Source organism: Haemorhous mexicanus, chromosome 7 (genome assembly GCF_027477595.1).
Source record: "Haemorhous mexicanus isolate bHaeMex1 chromosome 7, bHaeMex1.pri, whole genome shotgun sequence".
NCBI classification, from domain to species: Eukaryota; Metazoa; Chordata; class Aves; order Passeriformes; family Fringillidae; genus Haemorhous; species Haemorhous mexicanus.
This window is the reverse complement of record NC_082347.1, coordinates 42,699,412-42,727,346: the sequence shown is the minus strand read 5'-3', so window position 1 is coordinate 42,727,346 and position 27,935 is coordinate 42,699,412. Positions and strand designations below refer to the sequence as shown.

The 27,935-nt window shown below is 43.5% G+C and overlaps 1 protein-coding gene across 2 annotated transcripts in view; it reads right to left on the bottom strand.

Annotated features, from left to right (window-relative positions):
• INPP5A (inositol polyphosphate-5-phosphatase A) overlaps positions 1 to 27,935 on the bottom strand; it is a 188,276-nt gene that overhangs the window by 14,983 nt on the left and 145,358 nt on the right. For both annotated transcript variants that reach the window (XM_059852262.1, XM_059852263.1), the window contains exons 10-12: positions 17,411 to 17,506; positions 17,005 to 17,079; positions 5,017 to 5,090 (exon numbers count right to left, since the gene is read on the bottom strand). In XM_059852262.1, coding sequence (XP_059708245.1) covers positions 5,017 to 5,090; positions 17,005 to 17,079; positions 17,411 to 17,506 — 245 coding nt within the window. The remainder of the gene's footprint in view (positions 1 to 5,016; positions 5,091 to 17,004; positions 17,080 to 17,410; positions 17,507 to 27,935) is intronic.

Genomic DNA, 27,935 nt, shown 5'->3' with positions numbered 1-27,935 from the left:
ACACTGGGCTCTGCTCTGACCCCAGGGCTGTGGGGAGGGATGGCAACAGGCTGATGGCAACGGGCACACTGGGCTCTGCTCTGACCCCAGGGCTGTGGGGAGGGATGGCAACAGGCTGATGGCAATGGGCACACTGGGCTCTGCTCTGACCCCAGGGCTGTGGGGAGGGATGGCAACAGGCTGATGGCAATGGGCACACTGGGCTCTGCTCTGACCCCAGGGCTGTGGGGAGGGAATGACAAAAGTGGATTATCTGGCAATACCAGGGCCTCAGCAAGTGAACAGTGAGTGATGAACTCTATTGCTTTAACGACAGTAATGCTGTACCCCACGCAATGTATGCAATACTGCTACTATTGCAAGTGGATAAATGGAATGATGAATAATGTTGACTTGCTGGGAAGGACCCAGTGCTGACTTGTTGCACCAGAACAGCCTGATGTTACTATCTATGACTGTGATTGAGCTTGATGTCTTTTCTGGGAATATACCTACCTGTACTTCTCAAAAGTACCTTACTTTGGGGCTAAATTTTACAAAATCTCATATTGGAAAAAAACCCCTGGGACCTGAGCAAAGAAAAGGGTCAGGATTCAGGCTCCAAACTACTGAGCTTTTCAGCAGTACATTCAGATGGGACAGCCTGGCAAGGAGCATAAGCTCTTTAGAATAAGCTTTATTTTCTGCTTGCAGAATGGTCTGCAGTCCTTACCTTACATGCGGGGTAGAGTATTTCTTTGAAACATTTTTACTTCGTTTGTGGTTCTTTCTTTTCCCCTTTCCCATAATTCCTTAAACCAGACCTTGGGTAATGCTGTCTGGCTCCTCACAAAATAAAGAAACACCCTATTTCTATTTGAAAATTGAGAATTGGTGAGAGTGGCACTGGTTTAATGTGAGTGGAAACATAGAGGCAAGATCTGTCTGAAAAATCATTGTAATAATTAAATTCAAATTGTTTTGGAGGAAATGACAGCTGTCTTTATGTTTCCAGCTGGGAAATAGTACCTGTGCTTCAGCCTTAGATGCTGGAAGCACCCAGACAACTGCATCATGTCAGGTGGGAATTTGTTCCTTGGGGGCTGAGAGATCCATGGGTAAATTCAGATACCTCACTAATACCTGGAAGGAGTTTTACAGTGCATGAGTGAGTCTGAAGTATTTCTGTTCAGAGAAAATACTTAGTTGACCAAATTAAAAAAAAAAAAAAAAAAAAAAGAAAAAGAGTTATAAAAGTTACTGATAATGCAAGCATAAAAATAACCTAGGGCTTTTCCATCTGAGTGCCTAACTCCCCTTTTGTGAGACAACGGGACCAGCAGCATTACTGAGGAGCTATTCTAGGAGATGAGAATCCCATTTGCTTCAGGAGGGCTGCCCTGCCCTGTCAGCAGGCAGTCTGTATGACCTGAGGACGTGCAGAGAGGCAGTGAGAACACTGGAAAGGAAGAGCAGCCTGCTGACACCTAAACCATCATCTCGTCCTTCCATTTCACACCCAAGGGTGACATGGGGGCTCTGTGCAATGCCTCCCAGAGGTTCTGCTCTGAAGAGTCTCTGCAGAAGGGAAGGAACAAGGGAGCACTCTGGGCAATGCTTCCTGCAGAGCAGGCTGGCTCAGTGTAAATCAGACCACAAAAATACATGTGTCATTGTGCAACCTCCTAGAACAGAGAAGGGTCACGGGACAAAATACAAGGTAGAGAAAAAATACTTTATGGACCAAATAAGATTTTTGCAGAACAATGAACCAGTGTTAGAGAGCATTTCAAAGGAGGAACACTGCCGAGAGTAAATGAGATTCAACCTGTCTCCTGCTCAGAGGCATCAAAAGCCAAGACACGGCCAGTGCAGAGGGTCTGCTTGAGACAAATATCACACAGAGGGTATCTAAGACACAAACATATGTCCAAACAGTAAATTACATGACAGCCTAATTCAACAACAAACAAGAACAGGTCACTTTAAGAGAATGATTAATACATGAGATTGCTGTGCATGCAGCCTTATCTGAGAGCAAACCTTGTATGTGGGTGTGAACTCCTGCTAAAGTCAGCTCCTATCTTTGTTATACAACAGCAACAAGAATAATTATAATAATTAATGGAGAGCAGTGATAAAGGTAACAATTGCCCACCTGTATATTGACACACTACAATGTTTCTACTTCTTTTTTTCACACCTTCTGCCTTTTGGAGTGATTGTTGACTACCACGAAGCCCTTTGCAGCCTTGCACTGGGCTGTTTGCTCATGGCCAGACTCTTCAGCCTGTGAGTGACAGAGCTTAGAGAGTTTAAAATTCTAACTTGTATTTAGTCCCCAGTGGATTGGGTTGCTACAGGCTACACTAGATCACAGAGAGTAACAAGATGAAAACATGAATATTCACTATATAAAATAAAAGACCACAAAATATAGGAGTGGATGAATAATATCTGAGGATTACTCTGTTGGAAGGACTTTTTACAGGTTGTCTAACACAGCAGACCTGCCACATAGCCCGTGGTCTCTGGTTAAACTGTGGCTGCCCTCCCAGGCTGCCTTTGGCACATCTCAGCAGGACAGAGGAAGGGTTTGCGAGGGGAGGGTGGGCTCTGGACAGGGCCAGAGGAATGCCTGGCCACAGCTGTCCTCCTGCCACTGCCCTGCAGGCTCCAAGGACCCTGGACAGGATGTGTGGGAGGCTCTGTGGACCCAGCATCAGCAGATCCAGCTCCAGAACAGGTGGGATGAGCCTCTTTCCTCTGGAAGTTCATTCACTGCATCCCTGGCATGCTCTCTGGGCATAGGCATGCAGGGTGCTGAGCTGATATGGCTTATGCACACACATTAAAGAACTGAAAGGAACTCAGAAATGAAGATGAGTTTGGGAAGTGCTTTAGGGCTGCTGAACAGAGAGGAGATAACTGACAGGCCTGCAGATGCTCTCAGTGCTAGAAAATCACAAAATGAAGGAATTGTTTGGGCTGGAGGAACCCTTGAGCTCAGTTGAGGCTTTGTTCTAGATGGTTCTAAGGGATGACTACCCGAGAACCCCTCCCTCTGCACTGCATCATCTTGTCAGGAAGAATTCACAGCAGATCAAGCAGACATTTGGTCTTAAATTACAGTATTGCACTGGGGAAGAACAATAGACTAGTTTTGAGTTCCCTAAGTATGCCTGCAGAAATGCTAGGTTTAGATGTGGTTGTAGGAGAGCTCAGAAGTGGCTCTCCAGTCCTTCCCACATTCAAAGTTAACTAAAAAGTCCTGTAGAAAATGTGCAGTAATGCAGAATCTGCCAAGACCCTGAGAAAACTCCTTTGGATGTGCAGAAACATTAATTTGCTGTGCTGCACTAATACCATTCTATTTACAGATAAAAATTCAATTTGTAACTATAAATCTCGTAGAAGTATAATTATTTATACACACCAAAAATTACGTATGACTAAAAATAGTAATGTATTTCTGTTAAAAATACATTACTGAGACTGTGGCCATTCAAGGAGCACAGGATGGGCAATGGGATGTCTTTGCTTCATGACACAGAAAACAAGGAGGGATGGGTGAAAAAAGCACCCTAGTAAAAAGCCAGTTTGCTCTTTATATATACACGCCATCTCTCAGTATATATTTTTTTTTTTACCATTTATTATTATTACTATTACCTAGTTGTTGAGAAGGAAACAGAGTGAGTAGAACTAAAACACACAGAGACTACTCACACCTAATTCCTGGCCTCTGCTTGAGGGGAGCACGACACTGAAAAGCTCTTACAGTCTGAAGAAGCTGAAAACTATTCATGGAACAATGTATTTTTGGTAAGCCTTGCTCTGGCTGAAAGCACTGATGTTGGAGAAATGAAGTAGAAGAGTACGTATGGTATAAAAATTGTATCACTTCCCCTCACTTTCATCTCTCCTGACCAGATACATGAGGAGTGAGACACTTAGGGATGTACACACCCTGCTGGTCTACTGTTATCATACTCAATCAATAAGGACAATTTGGAGTGCTGGTAACTCCGTGCATACTTCCAGTGTCCCAGGGGACCAACACAAATCAGTATCACAGCTGGCTGCTAAGAAGTAATGAGATTATGATCACAAAAGGCAAGCTTCCCAAATTTTTTCTTAGTGTATGCCAAAACATCATACTTTTCTATCTGTCCATGAAGCATAAAATAGTAGTATTTAAACATATTAAATCTATTAACAAGAAAGTAAATAAAGAGCATAGTTTTATCTACCTTTTTTCTACTATTTTTTTAACTTCTTCTTTGTGAATACAGCAATTCTTTCCCTTGAAAGCCACTGTGAGATTTGACTTCCTCACTCTTGGAAAGGGACCATACATGTATAGAATGGCACCAAATCTTCCACAGATTTCTCCAGAACAGAACTGCCTTTGCAAAATGCTTGGTTTTGTATGATAGCAATAGTGTCCCTTCATGGCTAAAACACCTCAGGGATACTGCTGACTAGAATCATCCATGTGTATTAAGCCAGCCAATTTCTAACAGTCTGAAGTAATTATATGATGTTTAGTGAAACTGAAAAAGTGGAATCTAAGTTCCTGCCCTCCTTCCTGATACTCCTCTTGGATTTTCTGAGTGATGGCAGTAGGCTCTACACCCCCAGCTGACTGCACTCCTGCTGAGTGCCACTGCTGGCAGTCGTCAAACAGCCTGAGGCAAAGACTGTCTTTATGGTTGCAATTATGTGATTTAACAGGTGATCAGGGCCCAGTGCTTAGAAGTCCTTCCACATCTCTGAGCACACATTCCTGCCAGGTTTGTTTTAAGAGCAGCTATAAAAGACAGGATCAGCGGAACCCACGCGATGAGCTATGGAGCACTACTGGCATGTGGTCTGTTAGTGGTGGAGGGGATGTGGGGAGAATAAACAATCATGAAAGGAACAGACATCATTATAATTTCTGCAATAAATACGGGAACATTCACATTTTACCAACAGTGCAAGTAATAATTATGTTGTAGCTAGTTAAATAAATGGATTATATATGAATCTTACCTGGGAGGAAATGAGATGTCCAGTTCATACAATCTGTCTTTAAAGACTGACAGCTCTCTGTCAAATTCTAAAAGCTATAAAAGACAGAAATAAATGCTTTCACTCTTTAATGTTGAACTGCAGCAATTTAAAAATACTACATTATATAAAAGGAAATAAAAGAAACCTATGATCACACACAGCTTGAGGTATAGCCTTCGTAGAATAGTTTTTATAACACAGTGCAAAACTGTCTGGACTGGACTATTTTGATACATAAACAGTGCCTTGAGAAAAGTGTTGAAAACATTCATTTTCCTCAGTGAAAGTGGTAATACTGGCTCTTCACAGCACTGCCCTGTAAGTGCACTTACACCACAAGAAGGCTACATTTCTTGAAATTTCGTTAGCAGTCTCTTCAGAGATAACCTAGACTAGCATTAAAAAAGAACAGCAAACTGATATGCTAAGCAGCCCATGAGAAGGTCAGTGAAAGGCATCCTATTACTCTGTATCATCTTTAGTGCAGACGAGCAGGTACAACAATCACAATGTGCACATCACTCCTCCCAAGCAAAGCCAGAGCATCCTGTACACCTGCTCTGGGTGGTGCATGGCAGACAGCAGACAGAGGGATATGGGACAGTGGGTAAAGGGTGCTCCCAGGCAGCAGCCAAGACAGAGCACCAGAAGCAAGTGTTTAACAGATTTCATGTCCTGTATAAATATTAGTCCCAGCCACATTTGTTTTCCCCATGACCTCTACAGAAAGAATAAATATCCACAGTCTTTGTTCATAAACACAAACCCACTCACAACTCAGTGATAACTGTCCCCATTAAACCTGCAAGTGTTCTGATGGACACAAAGGATCTTACTCCAGAACCCGGCACGGGTGCAGCCCGATGTCCCAGGGAACTGCAGCTAAAGACAGAAGCTCATCATCCCCACACTGTTCTGACGAGCGTCCCGGCTCTGTCCCGCGCCAGGGCCGTGTTTGCCCACCGTTCATTAATCATGTCCCATCTCACAGCTGTGCTGATACCATTGTATGAATGGCAGAGGTTCCCAAAGAAATTAGATCGTGTCCCCCTTTCCCCTCTGTCACCTCATAAATCATTCCTGAAATGTGCAATTAGCAGCTACTTGTACACATTAATTATCTGTGTGAAAAGCAGCTACCTGAACCACCTGCACTGCTGATGAGCTCCCTCTCCATGGCTCACCCAGCTCTCTCCAGGCTCTCCTGCCATATGTAGGTATCTTTACATGAAGATGCCAGGTGATGGGCAGCTTTCCCTGCTTTATTTCATTCCACACCAAACTCTGTGACAGTATGCTGAAAAGATTCTACAATACCAATAACTGCGACAATTTGTGCTTGTTTTAACATCTGATTGAAAGCCTGAGAATTCAATTTGTTTAGATAAATATTTCAAAATATGTGTGGAACCTTACAGTATGTATCTAATAATATACTCAATACTAAAAGTGTTGGGCTGGTCCAGCACTCACTGGTCTAACTGAAGCAATTTCAATGCACTTGAAGAATAAATGGATGTTTCCATCACCATGAATGTTTCCAGGCTCTGATTCTGTATTTCAATAAGCAGAACAGATTGGTTGCCACAATACCTACACACTGGCTAAGAAAACAAATGTTACCATCCCTTTCCTGCTCCATGTGTCTCCATTTTAGAGATATCAGCCACCCTATGTGAATCTGGGAGAGGAAAACAAGTTGCCATCCCCAGTTAAAACTATTAATTGAAATGTATGTCTATACATGTTTCCTACTGTTCCAAGTAAACTGCTCAGAGTAGGGAAGGGGAAGTGTCAGGAGAAAGGCTGTTTCTGAAGTGTTAAACTGGGAGGACTGAATGAAAGAACAATGCTCCACAGAACACAATGGTATAAATTACTCATGGGCATCCCAAGGGTTGGCGAAGTTCAATAGATGCATTGTCCTCTCACACCAATTCACATTTTCAAAATTTTAAACATTCAAATCCTTCTAGCTATGATGATATTTGCAAACTCAATGAGGCCTGGGGTTTAGAGGACTAAGCATTTGGATGTGCATTATCATCCACATAAGTTTCTGCTGTGTTTGTTTGCTGCAGTTGTGTATGCAGTGTCTGGGCTATGCAGATGAGTTGCTGACACTGGTGGCAGGTAACAGGAACAAGACAGCATTGTGTACTGTGCTGCCAGTTTCCCAAGTTTCCCCAGGTAGAGGGACAGCTTCAACCTGAAGCCAAAGCCCAGCTAGGTGCCTGGAAGGATTTAGGGAATGCTCATGGTGAAGAATTCATCCTGCCATTTAAAACAGACAAATATTTTTACTGGATTATTTGCATAAGCTTTTACTTCCTGCTATATATTAAATAATAATGCACTTTTATAAATTATTTTTTCCTAGTTATTAAGTGACTGTGTTACAGCACCTGTAACCTTCTGTCCAAACTTGTCCACAGTGTGCAGAGGGAGCCCCCCCACAACCTCTCTGTGTTTACCTGGCAGCACTGCAGGCAGTGACAAGAGGAACTGAAGAGATGATGAAAACCTGAACAGTGCATTTTGGGAAAACTGCAGTTATTCTTTTCAGTAGAAGACCATGTTTTAACTATTATTTTTTGGTGTGAAAAGCACTTGCATTCTCATTTAAGCCTGTAATCTCAAAATACAAGACTTTTGATGCAAATGCAAGGTGTTCACTAAGCCTTGTCACAATGAATTACAAATGCCATTTGCCCTAAAAGCAACTTTAGTTAAGAGAAGGCACAGGGCCTGACATGGGCATCAGTCAATTCCATCTGCTTTACAGGTACACGGGTGCCTGGAGCAACCTGGCATGACAGAAAATGAATGAAAATTAACAGGGGCAAGATGATACTGAGGAGCAGTCAGAATTTCACAGGGTAATGCCTTTACTTTTAAAGCATCTAACTTTGTCTTTTAAAAACCCCACCTGGAACATACTATTTTCATGGCAATTTCACCACAAGCTGCTCACTCATTTCCATACTGTACACCAATCAGCACTGTGAATAATGTCATTGCTGGAACAGGAAACATGAGTATGTCTGTCAGTCTAAATGCCTTAAAAATAATAAAAAAAAAGTTCAAATGCCAGAAATCAATATATTGTTCTATTTAATTTACTCGTAATAAGATCATCTTTAAGAACCAAATCTTTAAGGTGTTACATAACATGCTGTGGTAATTGGAGCAATTACACAGAGATTTTAAAATGCTGTGACTGGCAGATCATTCCAGAATTATATGTCATAGGCAGTTTTCAGAAGACTGGTTTTTTCCTCCAAACTCAGTTTCACCAATGTATTTATACCTAAATAACAGTGAAGATGGTGCAAGGTCTACATTTTATCTGCTCCAACACCAAGTTGATGATATTACATCAAGATGTTTGCTCTACAATGTCCAGTGACCAGCCCAACAGGAATGTTTGATGAGCACCTGAATGAAAATACCATCCATCCATCCATCCATCCATCCATCCATCCATCCATCCATCCATCCATCCATCCATCCATCCATCCATCCATCCCTCCAGGTAGGGTATCAATAGTTAGCTACTGCCTGTGAGCCCCTGTGACCCCACACTGCTGGGAATGCAGCCATGCAGTATGTGCAGGAATGACTGCATGTGCAGTAAAGGATATTTCCTATTTATTTTGGGGAGAATTAAAAGCTTCCAGGACTGATGGCTGTGTCAGCTGCAGTGCCCATCACCTCCTAAGGGAATTATCTGAACTGCTGGTTTTCTACAGTGCTGTATATTCTGCAAAACCTGCTGAAGGGAGTCTCACTTTTTGTTCCCTTTTTCTTGGCAGCGCTGTAACATGCATTTATGTGCTGGGGTGGAGGAGAAAGCAATGCACAAAATTCTAAATTCCTACATTATGCAGCTTCACAGTAATCAAAGGGTTATAAGAGAGTCTAGGCAGTTGCAGAAACCAAGGTTCTGCTTGCTTCAATTTAAAGCACTGGTAAAAGGTCAGCATCTACTGGGCACACTGCAACGGGCCACCTTGGCTAAACCCATACACGTATGAACCCCTTCAAACAGGGCAACTTAATTCAGTCATTGGAGTAGAACAACGGCAATTACTCATCAAGACCTACAGACCAAAGTCAGAGCACTGCTAGATCAGGAGGTGATATTAGCAGCATTTATCAAATCCATCCGCAGGGCCCACAAGAGAATTCACAGCTGTGAAAGGGAAATGAAGTTTCAGACCAAAAAGAGGAGATGAGCATGCAGAAGTGACCTCAGAGAATTAAAACATGTGGACCCTGGTCACTGTAACCTCCTTTGCCAGCCTTGTGGAGCACACATTTTTTTCCAAGAGACTTTGGAAAGGCAGTAATTTTATCCATCTTTCCAGTCCAAGCAAATTATTTAGAAACTGATTCAGCAGTCTACTGACTTCAGGTAAAAGCCTGCAGAAACGCTGATCCTTCCCACTTATCCATGAAAATGGCAAACATAACTCTGCCTGATTTAAAGCTACTTCTTTCTCTAACAAAGACTATGTAAAATGATCTATATTACTACATATTTTGAATCTTAATATTCTTTCTCTCATTGCCTGTCTTTAAAATCATGTTTCACAGAAAAAAACCCCAAATCATTGAATATAAATTTACCACTTATGCTGTTTTTGTATAATATTATATTTCTGCACGTATCTATATATCCTGAATGGCAGCGTTGTCAAATCACCAAGGCCCACATTAATGTGGATCTATGGCACTCAGAGAAATGTGGATTTATGGCCACAGAGAAATGGCACCAAAGAGATTGTTCTCAGCATTAGGGGGGTGAGGCACAGCACAGTGCTAGTGGCACTGAGGGCTGACACGACTGGTATGGACAAGCTGTCAGTCAAACCCCTGCTAACAGCTCCAAGGGCTCAGCCACCCCTCTGCTCTGCAACATGCAGCAGAGAAGCCAGATCTTACCCTGTGAGACTTTCATTACTTGAAGAACACATCAGAAATCAGAACCTGCTGTACTACTTAGGAAGTTGGCTCTCCATGAGAAGACTGCAGTGTAAGTAAAGGATAAACGAGTGAAGAAGCCGAAGGCACTGACACAGATTAAGCCTGGGCTTCCCCTCGTGCAGCAGCAGTGAGCCGTCTGTGACCACAGAAGCTCCTTCCACAGCCCAAGGGCTCCCTGCCCAAACGCTGCCCTGCAGCAGTGAACTGCACCCCATCCCTCAGCTGCCCTGTGCCAGCAGAGCCTGGAGCCCCGGGGAGGTGCCAGAGGGCCCACAGCCAGCAGCTGTGCGCACATCTGCTCCGGCAGGCGGGACCTGCTCGCAGTGCACAGCCTGGTGTGAGGGCAGTGGGGCCCACCGGCCAGGGGCTGTGCCCTGTGACCACCAGCTGGTCACAGCTGAGCACACACTCCCCATTTTCTGATGGGAAAACTGGATTTTGCTGCTCACTCTCCTGGGATTCCAGTGCTTACCTCAAATTAAAAGAAAGTTGACTCTGGAAAAATGTATTCATGCAAATTGCCATTTTCACAACTTTGCTGGGACAGACACTAAATATTATTGCAGTAATTCATACACTGTGCACAACAGCTTGTGACAAAGCTCCTTCAAAATGTCAGGAATGACTGAGTGGATGCTGTCTTTAAAACTTAAAGACTTTAATTAGGAATAGCCTACTTGCAAATATGCCACACTCCATGGATTATTTCATTAAACTTAATATATCTGTTACTGAGAAACATTAGTTTGTCCCACTTGGGAGTCCAAACCCCCATGCACTCTCCTGTTAACAGTTACTTGTGAGCTGCAATTTCGCAAAAGCATGAAATATGGAGAATACAGTTTTAGTATTACTTGTAGAGTGGTCAAAAATGAAGTTTTCTTGAGGAGCATCTATGAAATGTTTCTTACTCGGGCAAAACTCCCACTGTGGATTGAGGATTCCCCAAGGCTTGGCTGGCATGATGTTTTGGGGAACAGCAGGACCACAGAGGCATATCAATGCTGGGTGTGCCCTGAGGGGTGTGGGGAGCTCCAGTCGATCCCCCTGCCACCCTCACAGGGAGTCAGGCATCTCCCAAGGTCACTGGGAACTTGCAGACACCTGACACTGAGGTGCTGCTCTTCCAGCAGGGATTCCAATTCATCCCCTCCTTGTGTGGGGCTGCTGGAGGCTGCTCTGGGAGCAGCAGAGAGGAGGACTGCAGCCTGTGCCTCCCAGACCCATGTAACGAGAATACACAGACAGGCCTCAGACCAGGGACCAGAACCCATCTCCATCCTTACAGCTGGGCACCCCACTCCCATCTCTAGCTGTGCCTTTTGCAGGAAAATGTCCTCAAGCATAACTTTTCAAGTTAAACTTAGTGCTTGCTTTCCTCTGTGGAATCTTTTGTGCACGCAGACACTCATCTGGGAGGTTACCAGGGGTACCTGGACAGCACGGGAGGCTTGAGCTACTGTACAGAGATGGTGAAAAAACAATGAAGCACCCTTCTATTCTTATTTGGCTTGCCACAGACTTTGGGCAAGATGTGGAAGTTGTGGCGTGGCGCTTGTGTGCACAAACAGTAACTGTAAGGGATGATGGTGAGATCCATAACTTGGGGACTGGAATGCAGGTGCAAACCTTGCCTCCCTGGATATTCCCTCCCATGTCACACAGGTTAAAAAGGGCCAAAGCACATTAGCAGATCACACTACAGGCTGGATTACAGAGTGCAAATACAGATGCTGAACCTATTCTTAGGGCAAGACTTAAACAAGAGCCAATGCCTAAAAAAATAAATACATCACAGTACACTTGAATTATCCAGAAGCTGTATAGAACAGAGTGGGGGAAAAGATCATGGAATAATATTTGTAACTTTGTGCTATGGACAGCTTTTACACAAGAATAATGCATCTATTTGAAGCTTGCAGTAAACAGCTAACCCAACACATGTGGATTGACTTGTTTGTGCAATCTGGATTTGCATTTATGTTTTGCTAGTGAGAACAATTTATTTGTAATATTTCCTACCTCTGTCATTTCTTATTTTGCAGTTTATCCAGTGGCATATCAACTAATCGCTCATTTAAGCAAATGCAATTCTAAACACAAGGATGCTGCTTCTGAATAAAGATGCAGAGCATGAAGCCATTTTCATATTAATACTTTATGAAAATCAGGCCTCTCAGAAGACTATGTTAAATAAAAGAAGCAGTTTCAGGATAGGCAGGATTTCCTTATGACCAGTCTGAGGTAGCAATGGTCCCAAGCAATCAATTTCCTTTCTCTATCCTAATTTGCCCTTATACATCATATTCAAGATTTTATCTGGACAGGGGCTGGTTGGCTCAGTGGATAAACCTCTGCCTTTTCACCTCTGGGATCATGGTTCAAGTCATACCCTGATGAAATGCACTTGATCGTCCTAATCTAGTTCCTAGTGGACAGTATTCCCATTATCTTTAAAAGGGTCAGAGCCAAGGCCATTGGGAAGAGTGCATTGTGCTATATCTTGTCTGTTGATTAATACATTTTCAGTGACGCCAGATCCTTAATCTTCATAAGCATACACATTCTCACAAAAATCTTAACAGAGGTCCCTTGTGGACTATATATTTCTGCTCAATTTGTGTATCATTTCTATATTGCTTAAAATTTAAAAGTATGTTGTCCTGTCCTGTTTGCAATAATATCTCTAAGTGAACTGGCATGATAACACATCACTTTAAATCACTACTTCTCAGAGGGAAAACAAGACCTTTAACTCAATCTGCACTTGGAGCACAGTATAACTTTCTTCTCAGACCATATCAGTTGAGGCTGAACACTCACAGAATAAAGAGAATTTTTTCTGTGAAGGGAAACTGAGTCAGAACATAATCTCCATAAGAGTTCACTGTTTGTCCTCTGCACCAAGAGAGCTGCTGCACAATTAAAATAAGAAACAGAATCACTTTAATTCCATGAAAATCCAGGCTTGGAATCACTGGGCTTTTCAGCATAACACCCTTGGCTCTGGTTTGGAATGAATGCTGTACACCAGCAGGACCCTCTGAACCCTCTGGTGATCCTGGAGCTGCATGCAGCAGCACCCTTGGGCTAATCCTTCTGCCCCTGAGCAGCCCAAACCACAGAGGGACAGGGGCTCTGTGTTTCTGTGGGAGATGGGCCTGGGGGGGCTGGGGCAGCAGGACCCAGGGACAGCAGGGACAGCAGGATGCAGGACCACCAGAGCAGGCACAGCTTCACTACTAGTCACCAGCTTCCACAGAGATCAATAGAAAAAAGAGATCATGATTTTAGCAGGAATATCATCAGGTTCCACTCTTTAGACAATTTAGTTCACTGATCACTTTTACTGCACAGTTGTGGTCCAAATCCTAAGGACAGTGCATTAGCTTCTGCCTGGATTGATTCCTTAATACAGAGCATAGGAAAGACAGGAATGTAGGTACCATTCCTCACTTCTAATTGCAGTTAAAGATTATAAAATGGTTCCTGATGATTAAATCGTTCCTCTGTAGTCATTACAGGTTTTTACATTCTTACTACATATTTATTTAATTGACTACTGAAGAAATACAATTTAGTTTGTGGTTCTTCGATATAAGTCAATAACCTGATTATTTTTTTTCATTACATAATTACTCTTGGCTTGCTGCTTTTCTTTTGATTGTTTTGAAATTAATAGGGAGCTCCTTTTGGAAAAAACCTCACTTACAGCCTGATCTATCACAAACAAGTAAAGCATCTTCAAAAAACTGATAGAAGTGTAGGTTTATTCCAAGAATTTCCTGCCCCTCTTCTGGAAGCACCAGCACGGCTGATTTTTATCACTTAAGGGCTGGAAATCCAAAGCTACACCTGTGTTTTGTGTGAGCGACATGCTGGTGAGCCAGGGTGACCTCAGCAGCATGGGCAGCACCACAGACCCCACAGGAAATCTGAGCAGGGCTCCAGGGCACTCTGCACCTGCTGGGCAGAAGAGGAGCAGGACCACAGAGGAGAGATGGGGGCACAGTGGTGGCTCCTGCTCGGGGGCTGCTGCCTCTGCAAAGGTGTGAGAACCCTCATTTGTCCACAACTCCAAAATGAGAAGCCTTACTTGTGCTTTTCCACACTCATGGACAAGCTCCCAGAGCAGGATGACACCATGGAACCAATCAGCACAGCCTGTGTCCTACCATCAAGGTCAGAAATGCTGAGCTTTTGCTAACTGAAAAGCAACAACCTAACGGGGACCTGTCTGATGCCAAAGTAGAACTCTGCAAGCTGCACCTCCTCCTGCCCACACCTCTCAGTGCTCCTCTGCAACACCCTCCCCACGTACCACACAGGACAGCTCTGTGTGGGTATGGACTCACACCCTGGTCTCTTGGATGGACCACAACTCCAACGTACAATTCAGAACATAGGAATTAAATAATAAACCAGTTCTGCATTATTGCAACACCTGTTTTCAAATAGGCTTTCTCTTTTTTCCTATCACCACAGAACTGGGTAAAACTGGGTGTTTCTGAAATACAATGATACAGAACAGTCATTGCACTCTGGGGTAATCAATATAGGTAATTGCTAAGCCAACTTTGGAATAAGCTACAGCTAAATCTGAATAAGCTACAGATTAGTTTGGGAAAATTAGACCCGACAGATTACAGTATGCATTTCAAACTGAATTTCTGTTAAATAGGTGATTTGAATCTATATCAGATTTTTCATTAAAAAGAACCATTCTTATAAATATATATTATGATTCTTTTTGTTGATTACAAAGTAAAAAGGAAAGAATAACTGTGTATGGACAATGAAAAAGTAGCCTGTTGATAATAAATATTTGTCAGGTCTTGTCACATCCGTATACATTCCAATGTTACTGAAGAGACACGGCACTGATAAAAAAATACCCTCTGAAAAATCAATGGATTTTGATCTAAAGCAGTTGCTAAACACACAGAAAACATCTTTATCCAACAGCCCCAGCGCTGTGAAAATTCCCAAGCCTTGCATTGGTACAGCTAAGGAAAATTTAATCTTCCCAAATACTCATCAGGGCACTCCATCCTGCAGACCTGACAGCCCCACTTATAATTAATTATACAATTTCGATGGGAATATCGACTGCACAAAGCTATAAATCATAGAAAAAGTCAATAGGCATGGACACATTCAATCATGTCCCGACCAATGATTACTACTCTTAAAATACAATAATTATTTTCAGGAGCCAGCTTGAATTAAATTTCTGTCAGGCCGGTACAAGCCCGGCGGTTGATGAAGGATGCGATGGATTTTTTGGGTTGAATTCGGCACAGAGACATTTATCCTTTTAGATAGGTAGTTTGTTTTTAGTGATCATGGTGCTGCGTGTTTAACTAGACCATGAAGATTAGATTATCTCCAATGGCTCATTATATCGTTTATCTCTTTCTTCCATTTTTGATCTGGAAGATTTCCCACTTCTTGATGCATGAAAGAAATGACTACTGATTTTGAAATGGAATGTGTTTAAGTGGGATTCTGCCTGTACCTTCACACCCCACAGCCCTGTATGCAAATCAAGCACCACTAGGACAAGGCAAACAAGCACCAAGAACAGCTTTACACAGCTTCAGGAATGCACTGGGGGAAAACACAAATGACAAATACTTGGGTTATTTAAAAAAAAAATTGAAAAGTTATTATAATTATACATATAGAAAAAAAAATTGAGACAGGAATGTGATTAATATGGGAAAAGGAATTGGGAGGAGACTTATTGCTTTGAATTAAATGTCCCCAAAACTGCAAAACATCATTGAAAGAAATATTAGGCATTCCTGAGGATGCATTCACCCTGTAAATTGAAACCGAAGAACCCCAAACTGCTCTGACAGTAACTGCATTTGAAGGTACCCCAGAGGTTCCTCTTGGAGTGAGCACACATGAGCCACGCTGTGGGACAGCAGCAAAGACTAGAAGGGGAATCAGATCTTCATCCCTCATGGGTCTTACTCATCAAACTCTTCTGACCTCAACAAATGAGTGAAATCTCAGATTCTCACATGGAACAATCTCCCAGGTGAAGCCAACTTAAAATCAGAGAGGGCACCAGGGCTTCAGCTGCCCTCCATATCCTAGAGCCCTGCAGAGAGCCCTCCAACAGCCTGGCTCTCTGCGGGCAGTGAGAGAATGAGCTGTAGGCAGGGGAGAAGAGAGAGGTGGAGAGCCATGCAGCAAGCAGCAACGTGCCCTGTGAGTGGGCACACTGCGTGCCTGGTTCAGAGTGCAGCTAAACTGGGAGGTGGGCTCGAGGGCTCTCTCTGTGCTCCCTTGGATACATAACCCCTAGGAACCCTGGGTGAATGGAGAAAGCTGCAAGCAGTGATACACAGCTTTTCCAAAAGGAAGTGGCTACCATTTGAAATAAAATCACATTAAAGAAACTATGATGCCCCTCTCCACATAAAAATCAGATTCCTTATTGCAAATCAGAGTGTTAGTGTCCCCTGTCTGCTTAATCTTCTTGGGAAGCCCTGCATGCTTGTCCAAACAGTGACAGTCTGCTGCAGAGCTTGAGATTGCTATTCTACTTTTCTGTTTCTAGTATATTTTTGTACACTTACAAGACCCAGGTATTTTCAGAAGGGCTTTGAATTTAAGGGCTTTTCCTAAGTTACTGTGTGCTGCACAATGAGGAGCTAGGAAGAAAAACAGGATGCTTGAAGAAATGCAGACTAGAGGACAGACAAGAAAAGTGAATTGTTGTGTACATTTAATTTACAATATATTTGTATAAAAAAGAAGGTAAACATGCCAAAATTAGGAATCTGTACACAAAATAACTGGCTAAGTGGTGAGGAAATCTGGAGCAGTTATTGTGTTGGCTGAATTATCTCTTCCCATTCTGCAGACAGGAGGGGTGCTAAGGATAAAGAGCTGGTTAGAGAAAAGCAATTTGTATGTGAGTTCTCAACTTACTCCTTTGAAAGGGTGTAGCAATGAACTTACCGCAGTGCCATTGTTGTCTCTAAACACGTCTTGATTAAAATAGTCAAAGAGCTTCTTTTCTAATTGCAGCATAACCTAAATAAAAAAATAGGGAGAAATGTCAGCAAAGCTCTTGGACTCAGCAACTCAACACCCAGCTGCTGGCAGTGACCCTTTCAGAGACAAGCAGCCCTTTAAAACCACACATTTCCACATGTCCAAAGCCCCTTGTCAGCTTGCCCATTTGCTTGGCTGGCAATCACTTAAACAGATCCAATTAACTGAGCATTAGGTGTGACAATCTATATCCTCCCCTCCCTTTACATTATCAGTTTGGAACAACTATATTCATGCTTGTAGAAAAGAAAATGAACATTCAACACTGTTTCTATTTACACAGGGGTGCCAAGGGCATTAAGCTGTTTACCTTTCGGTCATTATCAGATTCACGAAATATTAGCTTGACTACTTCATTTGTGTCAGCTGCCCGGATGGTCTGCATCGTGGCCTTTGCACACAGTGTCTAAGAAAAACATAAGGGGAGGAAGGGAAACAAACTTATATGCAACAGAAGACCAGATTTAACTGAACATCATCAACAGATGCATCTTCAATGCCCCCCATCAAATATAATCTGCTGTAGGTCAAAATACAAAGCATTGCTAATTTAAGTCACTTCCACTTATGATAGACTTGAAACAATAAACTGAATTACCACTTGAAGAGAACCAGGCAATATTAAGAAAATATCAATCAGGAAAGGCAAATAGTCATTCAGCTTGTACCATGCAGACAGGTTCTTTCACAGGTATCACTGTATGCTGTAGCACACATTACTTGCAAACATCCTCCAAACCACTGGTTACAGATAATGACCAGGTTTTGTGCTGATTCTTAAGAGCTGATAACTACATTGACACTACAGTTCTGTGAGTTAACCCTTGTTTGCAAAAACATCTGCCTGTAGATTCATGTTACAAGTACACTTTGCAAGTCCGAGAAATGCTTACACAATCTGACAGCAATTTTCACAGTTTACTTTGCATAGCATCTCCCTCTTTTAAAGAAGAGACATCATGTCCCTAGATATTTTGAGGACTGGGTGCCTAAAATACGTTATGAACCAACATTTTATCAGGCACAGATGAACATAGATGAACACAGATGAACAACTTTATATCAGGCACAGTATGAATTTCCATTAAACTGTTGGGCCTTGATCCATTGGCCACTGGCCTGGCTGGGACCCGGTTCCACAGGTAGTGGAGAACAACATGAAAAGGGCAGTTCAAAGAGTTGGCTCCACCGCATGGCAAGAGGTAAAAATCTAGAGCTTTTAGCAAAGCAGTTAGTGAAGCTCTCATTTTGTTAAGTGCTTTGAAATGGAGGCATCTCCATCTTAACTGGGCACATTTCACTAAGTGCTCTGCAGCCTCCCTACCTGGGCAAGGCTGCTGCCTGTTGTGCAGCTACCCGTGTCCCTCTGCCTGGCTGCTGGGAACCACAAGGAAATCCAAAGGCAGAATTGAGGGAATTGTTCAAACCGGGCACTGTTCCAAGACTCAGATGTGTCCCCACACCTGGGAGGCAGCTCAGCATCCATGGCTGCTGCTGCTGAGGCACATGCTGCTGACAGGATCTGTGCACAGCCATGCATATGAATACCGCCAAAGACCGTCCTGAAATATTTTGCTAGAGGTTGTTAAGAAAAGTGTTTTCTGTGAAGAAAGTAACTGAGTCAGGGAGAAGTAAAAAGGTAAAGAGGTAACGAGGAATGAGGTGCTCACCCCATTCCTTTTCACAAAAACCAGACAAGGTTTTAATTTTGCATAATGTTAATTTGTAAAATAAATATGTTCTGTGGTACGGACTTTCACATCCTACTACGTGCTTCTATCTCTCACAGACAGAAATACTTACATTTGGATTCATTATCAGAGGTGCAGTGTATACCAGACACATCATGAACTACAGCTCACTTCTCCTTTCCCCATTCTCGCCTTCTCCTGAAGCCAGGAATTCATGTCAAACATGTATTTAAACAAAAATCCATCTGCTTCCAAATAATTAAGATCTCAGCTGAGGATCTCAGTGCCAGAACAGGAACAATCTGCCAATGGACATTTTGCTCCCATTTGATAAAAATTTGATCCTCGATAAAGGCCCTCGCCTATTGGCACAGTACAAATGAAAAGCAGCAAGTTGAGCGCTTTCATTTTTAACAAGTAACTTGAATGGGATTTGGCAAAAACCCACAAATCTGTTATTTTTCTTACAAGTTTGTGAATGAACACAGGTGTTGGTTCCCCATCTCACTGAAAAACTGATGTCCATTTCAGTCAAATGTTTCCCGACTGTTTCCTCCGTCCCCCAAAGCAGTGCCACGTCCATCTGACTCTGGGTTCACCCCAGAACACGGCACCAGAACAGCTGCAGGTGTGTGCAATCACAGGTTTCAGAGGCACCAGGAGCACTGGCCCCACAGGCACAGGCACGGGCTGCTCTGCGAGTACTTCATCGGATCTGCAGGAGTTCGGGTGGTTTTCTGAAGCCTTGGGGGAAGAGGGGTAACAGGCTGGTTAAACGCCACCCTGCCTGGCAGGAGGAGTAGCGTGCTGAACCCCTCGTGGGAGCTGCACCTCCGGGACCTTCTACTTTTTAGCACAGACCTCCTACCTGCTCCCTCGCACCCAAGCCAGGGGGATGAGCCCTTTGTCTGCTCAGACACGCAGAGGCCGTTTTGCCATCTGTGTCCATAGGAGCTAGGGAGGTAATCCAGCAGCGAGCCATTCCCAACCGCGCTCCCTCCACGCGGGTGATTGAAATTCAGAGCACAGATCAGATAATCGGGTCAAGCCCAAAAAAAGAGGCTTTGGGCTCATGTGTCACAAATCAGTCTGGTCCCTTCAAACAGCACACCAGATTAGAACAAGCACCCGAACAAACCAGAGCGGAAAACCCGCAGCTCTCTAAAGCTGGTTTCAAAAGCTCTAACAAATCGCTCCATCTTTCACTCATTTAAACTTTCCAAATGAGGGTCAATACGGTCCCCGAGCATCCAAATGCTAATGCGCTTAAGTGCGCTTAAGCAGCTTTCCAGAGTGAATGGGCCAAAGAAGGGCTCGAAAAGACACGGCAGAGTTACTGTCACTGTCAAAAAGTCATTGTAGCCACCCCCAGAGTGGTTGCAATTCAACAAATTCATGATTTCTGTCTCTTAAAGGCATCTGCTTGAGAACATTTTTTTCCCTGAGCTGCTTTATCTCACAACGTCAGGCCGGCTCCAAAAGAAAAACCCTGCGATCGACTCTTGAGAACCAATATAGAGAAAGGACCCACATACCTTATTGCTTTCAAATTTCACACACACAAAAAGTTACCTTATTCACAAACAAAAGTGATTGGGCAAAGGTTCATTTCTTATACAAGCTGGAGGCACTCCTTTTTTCCTCCTCCTTTCAATTTCTGCACAGTCGTAGTCACCCAAGCAGAAAACTTTCAGGACCATGTGCCTTTTTAGGCAAGCCTGCTTATGAAGGGATTTTTTGTTGCTAGCAAAGAAAATCAAAATGCTATGAAAACTCACTGTTCCTTGCTGGGTATTCCCTCAAAAGTATATTTTTACATGGGCAGAAGAGGTGAAATCAGATATCATAACTCGACATAACTTCTTTTTGAAAAAAACCATCTTTTTTTTCTTTGGAAACAAGATTTAGTTAAAAAGCTTGCAGGAGGGCTGTATTTAGAGCTGAGAGAGAGCTCATTAGCCAGCCTTTCCCTAGCAAACACAGCCATATCTTATTCCTGTTTTCCCATACTATACACAGGTAGATGCTTTGTAGCACTTTTGAAACAGCCCTTTGCGATAACTTATGTGTACTGAATTGCAAAACATAGTAACAACTTTCCTGACAACGGCCTTGGAATGTAATAACAACATCCTGTTACACAAAGCCAGGAGGAAATGGTTTTTATATTTACAAGAGACAAATCTGGAACTTCTTCTAAACTTGGCAATTCTCAGAATTACACTGTTGATTTACAGCATAACACACCTTCTGCTCCCCCATGGACACCACAAATCAAAGTGTGTAAGACTGCCTTTCTTCATACTTAGAGTACATGGGATACAGGCATTAAACAATTGTTATATACACAAAACACACAACAGTCCATAACATACACTTTATATCGGTTATATGGGAACACTGTGGGCAGCTGGACTGCACGGCTGCCTCCTGCTTGGCTGGAAACTGCAGCTGATTTTTCATTGATTCCACTTTAGATTCCGAGTCCACCTCCTGAGGTGTGAGCTATTACAGGCTTGTAAGTCCCTCAGTAATTTTTGGGGGGTGGGAGGGAAACCCCCCCAAAGGGGGTATTTGAACGCCTACAGACTCAGCCTGTCCTACTGCATCTGTCCACTGATGCTAAAGATGTGCTTTATTCTTCTCTATTATTTGAATATTCAGGACTTATCATCACTTTGAATTCTTCTTAAAAAAACAGAAGAGAAAATAGAATATATACATTGTTCCTTTACAATAAAAAAGTTCAGCAATAGCTGCCACTGGAATTTGCAGCAAGCTGCATAGATGAACACAGATGTGGTTGTGGCTGTGAGGGCTAGGAGAGAAGTGCAGAGTCTGAAGATTCCTGACAGGAGCTAAGTGAAATAAGGTCCTGAGCACATGAGCAACCAAATCAACTAAATTTAAGGTATTTAATTTTTTTCCAGTTAAATACTCTGTGGATTCTGGAACAACAGAAAAGACAGACATACATGTATCATCTAACTATGAAAGTGAAATACTTCTGAAATGCTCCTCAAGACCCAAAATCAATCTGACACTTATTAAACTAGGATAGTATTAAAAAAAAAATATTATAATCTGGATGAAAATTGTATTTGAAATAATCAGCAAGGTAAAAAATTTGCTACTTTGGGATTAACAGAAGCATCTGTCTTGTCTGGGCTCCTCCTTACCTGTGAGGAGATGACATGATTTTCTGGATATTGGGAATATAATAGCAGCAAATTCCCCAAGTCAAATGTTGTCAGAGAATTAAAATTTGTGAGTGAGAAAAACAAAGTTACACGTAGCTTTCTGAGTCAATGGGAGTTATGCATTTAGCTATGGGACAGATAACACTGTGCTTTTTAAACTGCACCTTCCCATTGAAATGGAGGCTTATTACAGCCAATTTTTTACAGCCACAGAGGTTTTTGGCTTCACAGCTGCTGCAAAAATCTAGAGCATCCCAGGGCTCAATCTCGAGGTTACAGCAACCAAACCCTGTCTGAGAGGACATACACTTCTATTGAAAAAAATATCCTTTAGACTACATATTACCTTGTGTTAACTTTAACTGTGAGCAAATAGCAATAATATCCCAGAACAGCTACTACACTTTCCAGCAGCAGGAACTGAACTCAGCAGTGACGTAAGTGTTAGCTGAATAAAGAACAAACACAAACAAGTATTAATGAGAATCCACGTAAAGTACCAATAAAATTACTTTCTCTTTGGATGTTTCCAGAGGAGCCAGCTCGCATCCAGGGGAGGCAGCGGTGCCGGTGCCCGCAGAGCGAGACCCCTGCCCTGCCCCTGGCTGGTGGCACTGCTCATGGGCCCTGTGTACGGCCCCTCTTCCGAGGGCACATCACTACCACTGACGTGATCCTGCTGCCAGGGCCCGTGTCGGGACTGATTTAACCTGACTGAACCATGGGGAGGTTAAAGAAGCACCAATCCCACCCCTGTGAGCACCTGGCCCAGGAGCTGCCTGGGGCCTGTGGGAGCTCTGGTACCTTCTATGCAGCTCCCCTACAGAACTGTGGCACAGGGATATTCTGGGATATTTTAAAATGCTTCTTTGGGTGGTGTCTGTGACCAAAAAGTCAGCACCAAAACACTATCCTCATGCTCCCATTGTCCCAGAGATCTCCTGCCTCCCTAAAACAGATGATCCCTGCTGGAAACAACCTGCCTTACTTTTGTCTCAATTTCACAGCAACACTAGGTTAATCATAAAAAGCACCTCCTTGTCCAGAAACAGATAATTCATGACAAGGTTTCCACAGCAAGTCACCAGGCAATGCCAATCCTTTCCTGTTAACTTTTCAGGCACCGTGCTGAGTGACCTAAGAGCCCAGGTGACAGCCCCTGTCCGGCAGCACGGCGCACTCGCCTGCGGGCAGGGTGGCTCCCCGGCCCTGGCACTGCCCAAAGCACCACCCAGCTCCCACAGAGTCATCCCTGGCAGCACAGTGGTTCCTGTGTGTGTTTGCTCAGCAGGCAGTAGGCCAGGCTTAGCACAGCAGGCTGCTGCAGACCCTGGCCTGGGCAGGGATGGGCACTGGAATGGCCGGCTCACAGCTGGAACAGCTGGCCTGGTGCCAGAGTGGCTGGCTCAGTGCCATGTGTTGGTGGCACAGCCTGCCCTTCTCCAGGTCTGGAGAGACCCCTGAAGTCCCTGACTGTGGCCTCTGCCTCAGCAGCTTTGCTCTGTGCCAACAGCTGGCGGCAATTATGGCTCTTTTAAATTCTCTTCTTCAGAAAAGAATCTGAATTAATTGCAAAAGGCCTCTACCTCTCAGATTCTCCAAGTTTACAGATCAGGCTAGAACTCCTTTTCCATATTCCCCTGCATGCTGAATACCTTCTTATTTTCTCTCTCTGTCTCTCTGGTCAGGTTGCACATCTTTTTGCACTCTCCTGTTTCATTTTCCTGACTATGATCTCAAGCCTGAGTTCAGCGAAGCATCTACATGGTGATTCACAAACAATTTACCTGGAGCTGTCTGGCACCTGTTGTGAATCAGGACACAGAACTGTGCAGGGTCACTGTGGACAAAGGTAAAGGGCTCCCCTGCTCACTTTTTAAGGCCTCAGTTTAAATTCACTTGCTGACATCAGACATCAATAATATGCATTCAGCACTTTGATAGATCCAGATAAGTTCACAGCACCACAAGATCGGAACTTGGAAGCAATCTGCCAGAAAAATCCCTTCCCTCCTCCTGTCTATGCTTCTAAATAATTTTGTATTACTAGTGATGTCAAGAAGTCCCGAGGGTGTACTCAAAGAGAAATGTTTGCTTTTTCTTAATTACAGAAACTGGGACAGTCCTACTGTTCCTAAGGAAATTCTCTGCATAAACACAGCATATGTCTCTTGTTCCATAAGGTGTGACCCTCTTCAGACCTAGTCAGATGTTCTGTTACTTATCTTCCATAATTTTTTCTGTTTTGGCTGTGCAGTAATGCCAGCTTGAGAAATTCCTTGTTGGAAACCTTCAGAGCAATTACATTCTTCCAATCTAGCAGACCAGGCAGAGGACTGGGTGCATTGTTTCTGTTCAGCAAAGACTTTGATGAAGCACACAGAATCTGAGATGTAAATCTGTTTCTGCAGAGAAACATAAAATCTCCTGCCCTCTTGAAAGCAGGACAAATAGAGTAAGAAGCAGCTTCTCTCCTTATAGGTAAACTTGCTTTTATCTAACTTGCAGAATAGGAACCTCTATTTATTTTCATTCTAAAAGCTAAACAGCCTGTGAACCCTGCATGCCTTGCAATTGCCTTTGCTTTGAGTGGTAACATTTGCCTCCGTGTGCACTGATGGTGTTTGTGTTTCTGCTGCCTCCAAACTTCATGGTTTCTTACAGCCACAAGAAATGAAACGTGGCAGCAGTAACATCAAGTAGCAAAAATTTAAGCCAACACCTAAGAAAATTATTTGGTGCTTCTTGACTTCCAGCACTGGGGTCTGCAGTCTCTGGAGTCTGTCAGCTTCATGCTCCTCAAGGCTTGCAGGGAGCACATGTCCTGACACAGCACAGCACAGGCATGGCCAGCCCAGGGCAGTGCTCCAGGCTCCCACCTGACCTCAGAACGAACAGCAAGCCCAGAAACACTCCCAGCCAGCACTGCCAAACAGAGTAAATTCAGGAGTTTGCCCTTGAAAATAATGGGGAGTTTTTTACAAGATCAATGGTGTGACACAGCTCAAGTTCAAGGCTTAACCTTTGGAGAGAGTGACCCTTTGGCTCCCACATAGCAGACTCTCAGCAGCAGGTATAATTAGGAGCTGACTTTCAAAACATGTAGTGTTGGGCAATTCTGAAATCAAATTATGTATGTACCTAAAATCTAGATGTCCTGAGGCAGGCACTGAATACTTTTAATCACAAAATTAGAAATAATAAAGAAATAAAAAACTGTTTTCTTCTTCCTATTATGCAAACCAGCAAAAAAATCCATAGTACCTTAACAAAGATGGGATTTGAGACGTGGCATAGGTAAGTGACTTGCATGAGGCACAGGTGTGTTGTGGGCTGCCAGCAGCTCAGGCTTGGCATAGCAGTGGGATGGATGGGTGCCCTCCTGGATGGACACATGCCCTCCTGGATGGACACATGCCCTCCTGGATGGACACATGCCCTCCAGGATGGACATGTGCCTGCCAGAATGGATGAAGGCCCTCCAGCTCATACAATGGTCATGGGCATGTACAGCAAAGTGGAAGAGATGTCCGTGTTCTTCCACTGTTTTCTATGGAAAAAAACCCTACTCCAAGTCAACTTTACTGTCTAAGGAAACAAATGTGACAGGAAAGTAATCCTGAAGTCACTGCATCTGGTTTCCAGTCCTGAACAAGTTGGGAATGCAAAATTCAGTGTGTTAACTGAAACATGCTATATGATGTTATGGTGAGACTAAAACTTTGCTGACCAGGTGATGTCTTCCTGATGCAGCATGTGAACCATTTCTTTACTGTACTTTTCCCCTGTTGTTTTGTTTGTCCAGCCTCTTTGACTCAACTCCTTTTTATCCTGCCACATCTCATTCATTTCTCATTGTCATACTCCCTGTCTGGTTCACCATCATTTGCTGCTTTACTCACTTTTGAAATGGAATACGAGACCAGCAGCCCGTAAGTTCAAATAATCCTTTATGTCTGGTTATGCTCAGACAGCTCTGAGAGCCATGAGGTGGGATTGCTGAACTGTCCCTCTCCCAGGCCTGTGGTTGTGCAGGTGCCTGGCTGCTGCAGCACCCTGGCCACAGCTCAGCTGCTGGGCTGCCCCCAGGCACACTGCCCACCAGCAGGCCAGTACTTCTTCAACAAGACCCAGGTCACCCATCTCCAGGAGCCCATATTCACGCATTAAAATTAATATTTTTGGATTAAATGAATGAAGGATATTTTTGTAAAATAATGTGCAAGGTGGGTACCCATGGTCTAGTATATTCTCCTCGATGAAAGCTAAGATGGACTGACAGATCAGCATGTGTACACACCCAAAGAAGACTGGCATTACATAAAAACAGCTCTGGGGTAGAATGGTCAGTGTGGAGAGACGAAACAGGGTGGCACATTCTATGTACTGCCTCTATTTGCCAGCCTGTAATGCAGCTCTGAGTTTTTCTGGCTTGGTTTGTGATGGAGTGAGAGTCAAGTGTTGTGCAGTACAGCAATGCTCAGGACCCCCAGGACATGGTCTCCACTGGCAGGTTCAAGGCTCGGGACCAACAGCCCTTGGCCAACTAGGGGCACAGCTGATCAGAGAGAGAACAACTTGGAGGAACAGCAACTTCACAGCCCTGGCTGGGGATTCAACAGGATTTAACCCCGCAGTGAATGCTGATCCCTGGCTCGTTCGACCACATCACTGAGGGCACCACTGAGTGAGGACAGAAAGCTCTGCAAGAAATGAGACAACCAGGGTCCTCCTGCTTGTAACAACCAAAGATCCCCTCAGAGGGGATGGGACCTGACTGGGACAAACAACTAGAAAGTGTATTCCACAGAGTTTCTGAAACTGAAATGAAATTCTTTTCGTTACGCAAACCAAGATTCAAATATGTGAGACGCGTGAGTACAGAAGAGCCAACGCAGCATCATTTTAGAGCTCGCAGCTGGGGCTGGCTTGTGAAGTGCTATTCTTTCCGCTGTATCTTTAAGTGCTGTTAAATTCATTTGTCACTTGATCGAAAGCCAACAGGCTACAAATCTCCCAAGCCCCTCTCGCACTGAATAGTGACAGGAGGATTCTGTTCTGCCATCAGAAAACATTTGTGCGCAGCTCTGTCCGCAGTCATACACGCCACTTTAACTCATCTGCCTCCCCATTCTCCCCAGCCCGGGAGGACAAATTGCTCACTGTGGCTCCCTTTCAGAGGCAGTGCAGCGCGCAAAGAATCATGACTGAGCAGAAACACAAGGAACAGGCACATAAAAATTCATCACTTTGGCCTACTGACCTCTTGCCACTGGATTTGGCAAACCCCATCTCAAAAAGTAGCACCGAGGGAGAGCTAAGCAGAGCGGCTGAGTGAAATTACTGACAAAAAATATCCTGGACACAGGAAAACCCCACCAGATGCTTCATTGTCTTCGCAGAGAAGTGGTGCTGAAAAAGGGGGTGATCTACCACATGGCATATTGGGTGGAATAAGTAGTGCCATTGTTTCAGGGCAGCTCTGTCACTTTACTGACCGCAATACAAAGAGGTGTAAAGCAAGATTTAATCCTGACTTTTTAGTCAGCAGATTAAAACCAATCATGCCAGATGTCCACAAGACTGTTTAACATACAGAAAGCTTTTTCATACTCTACAAAATAGTAGAAGTTGTAATAACTTCTTTATTTCCTCTAAAGAGGCCTTTTTCACTCACTTTTAGTCAGAAAAAAGGGAGATGTTGTAACAGATTTTAAGATGTGCTGTTAATTTTTATTCTAGCCTTTCTTCTTTTCCCTTTTGAGACAAAGCTAAACAAAATAAATTCTTTAACCCTTCTAAAATTAGACAAGTACGCCAAAGAAAACTGCTGGTAGGAGAAAGTTGTGATTTTAAAAAGAATTTACACCCATTAAGACCAGCAATGGATGCTAACAGCACTGTTTAAGTTCTTCAAGTAGTACTTGAAGCGGTGAAATACATT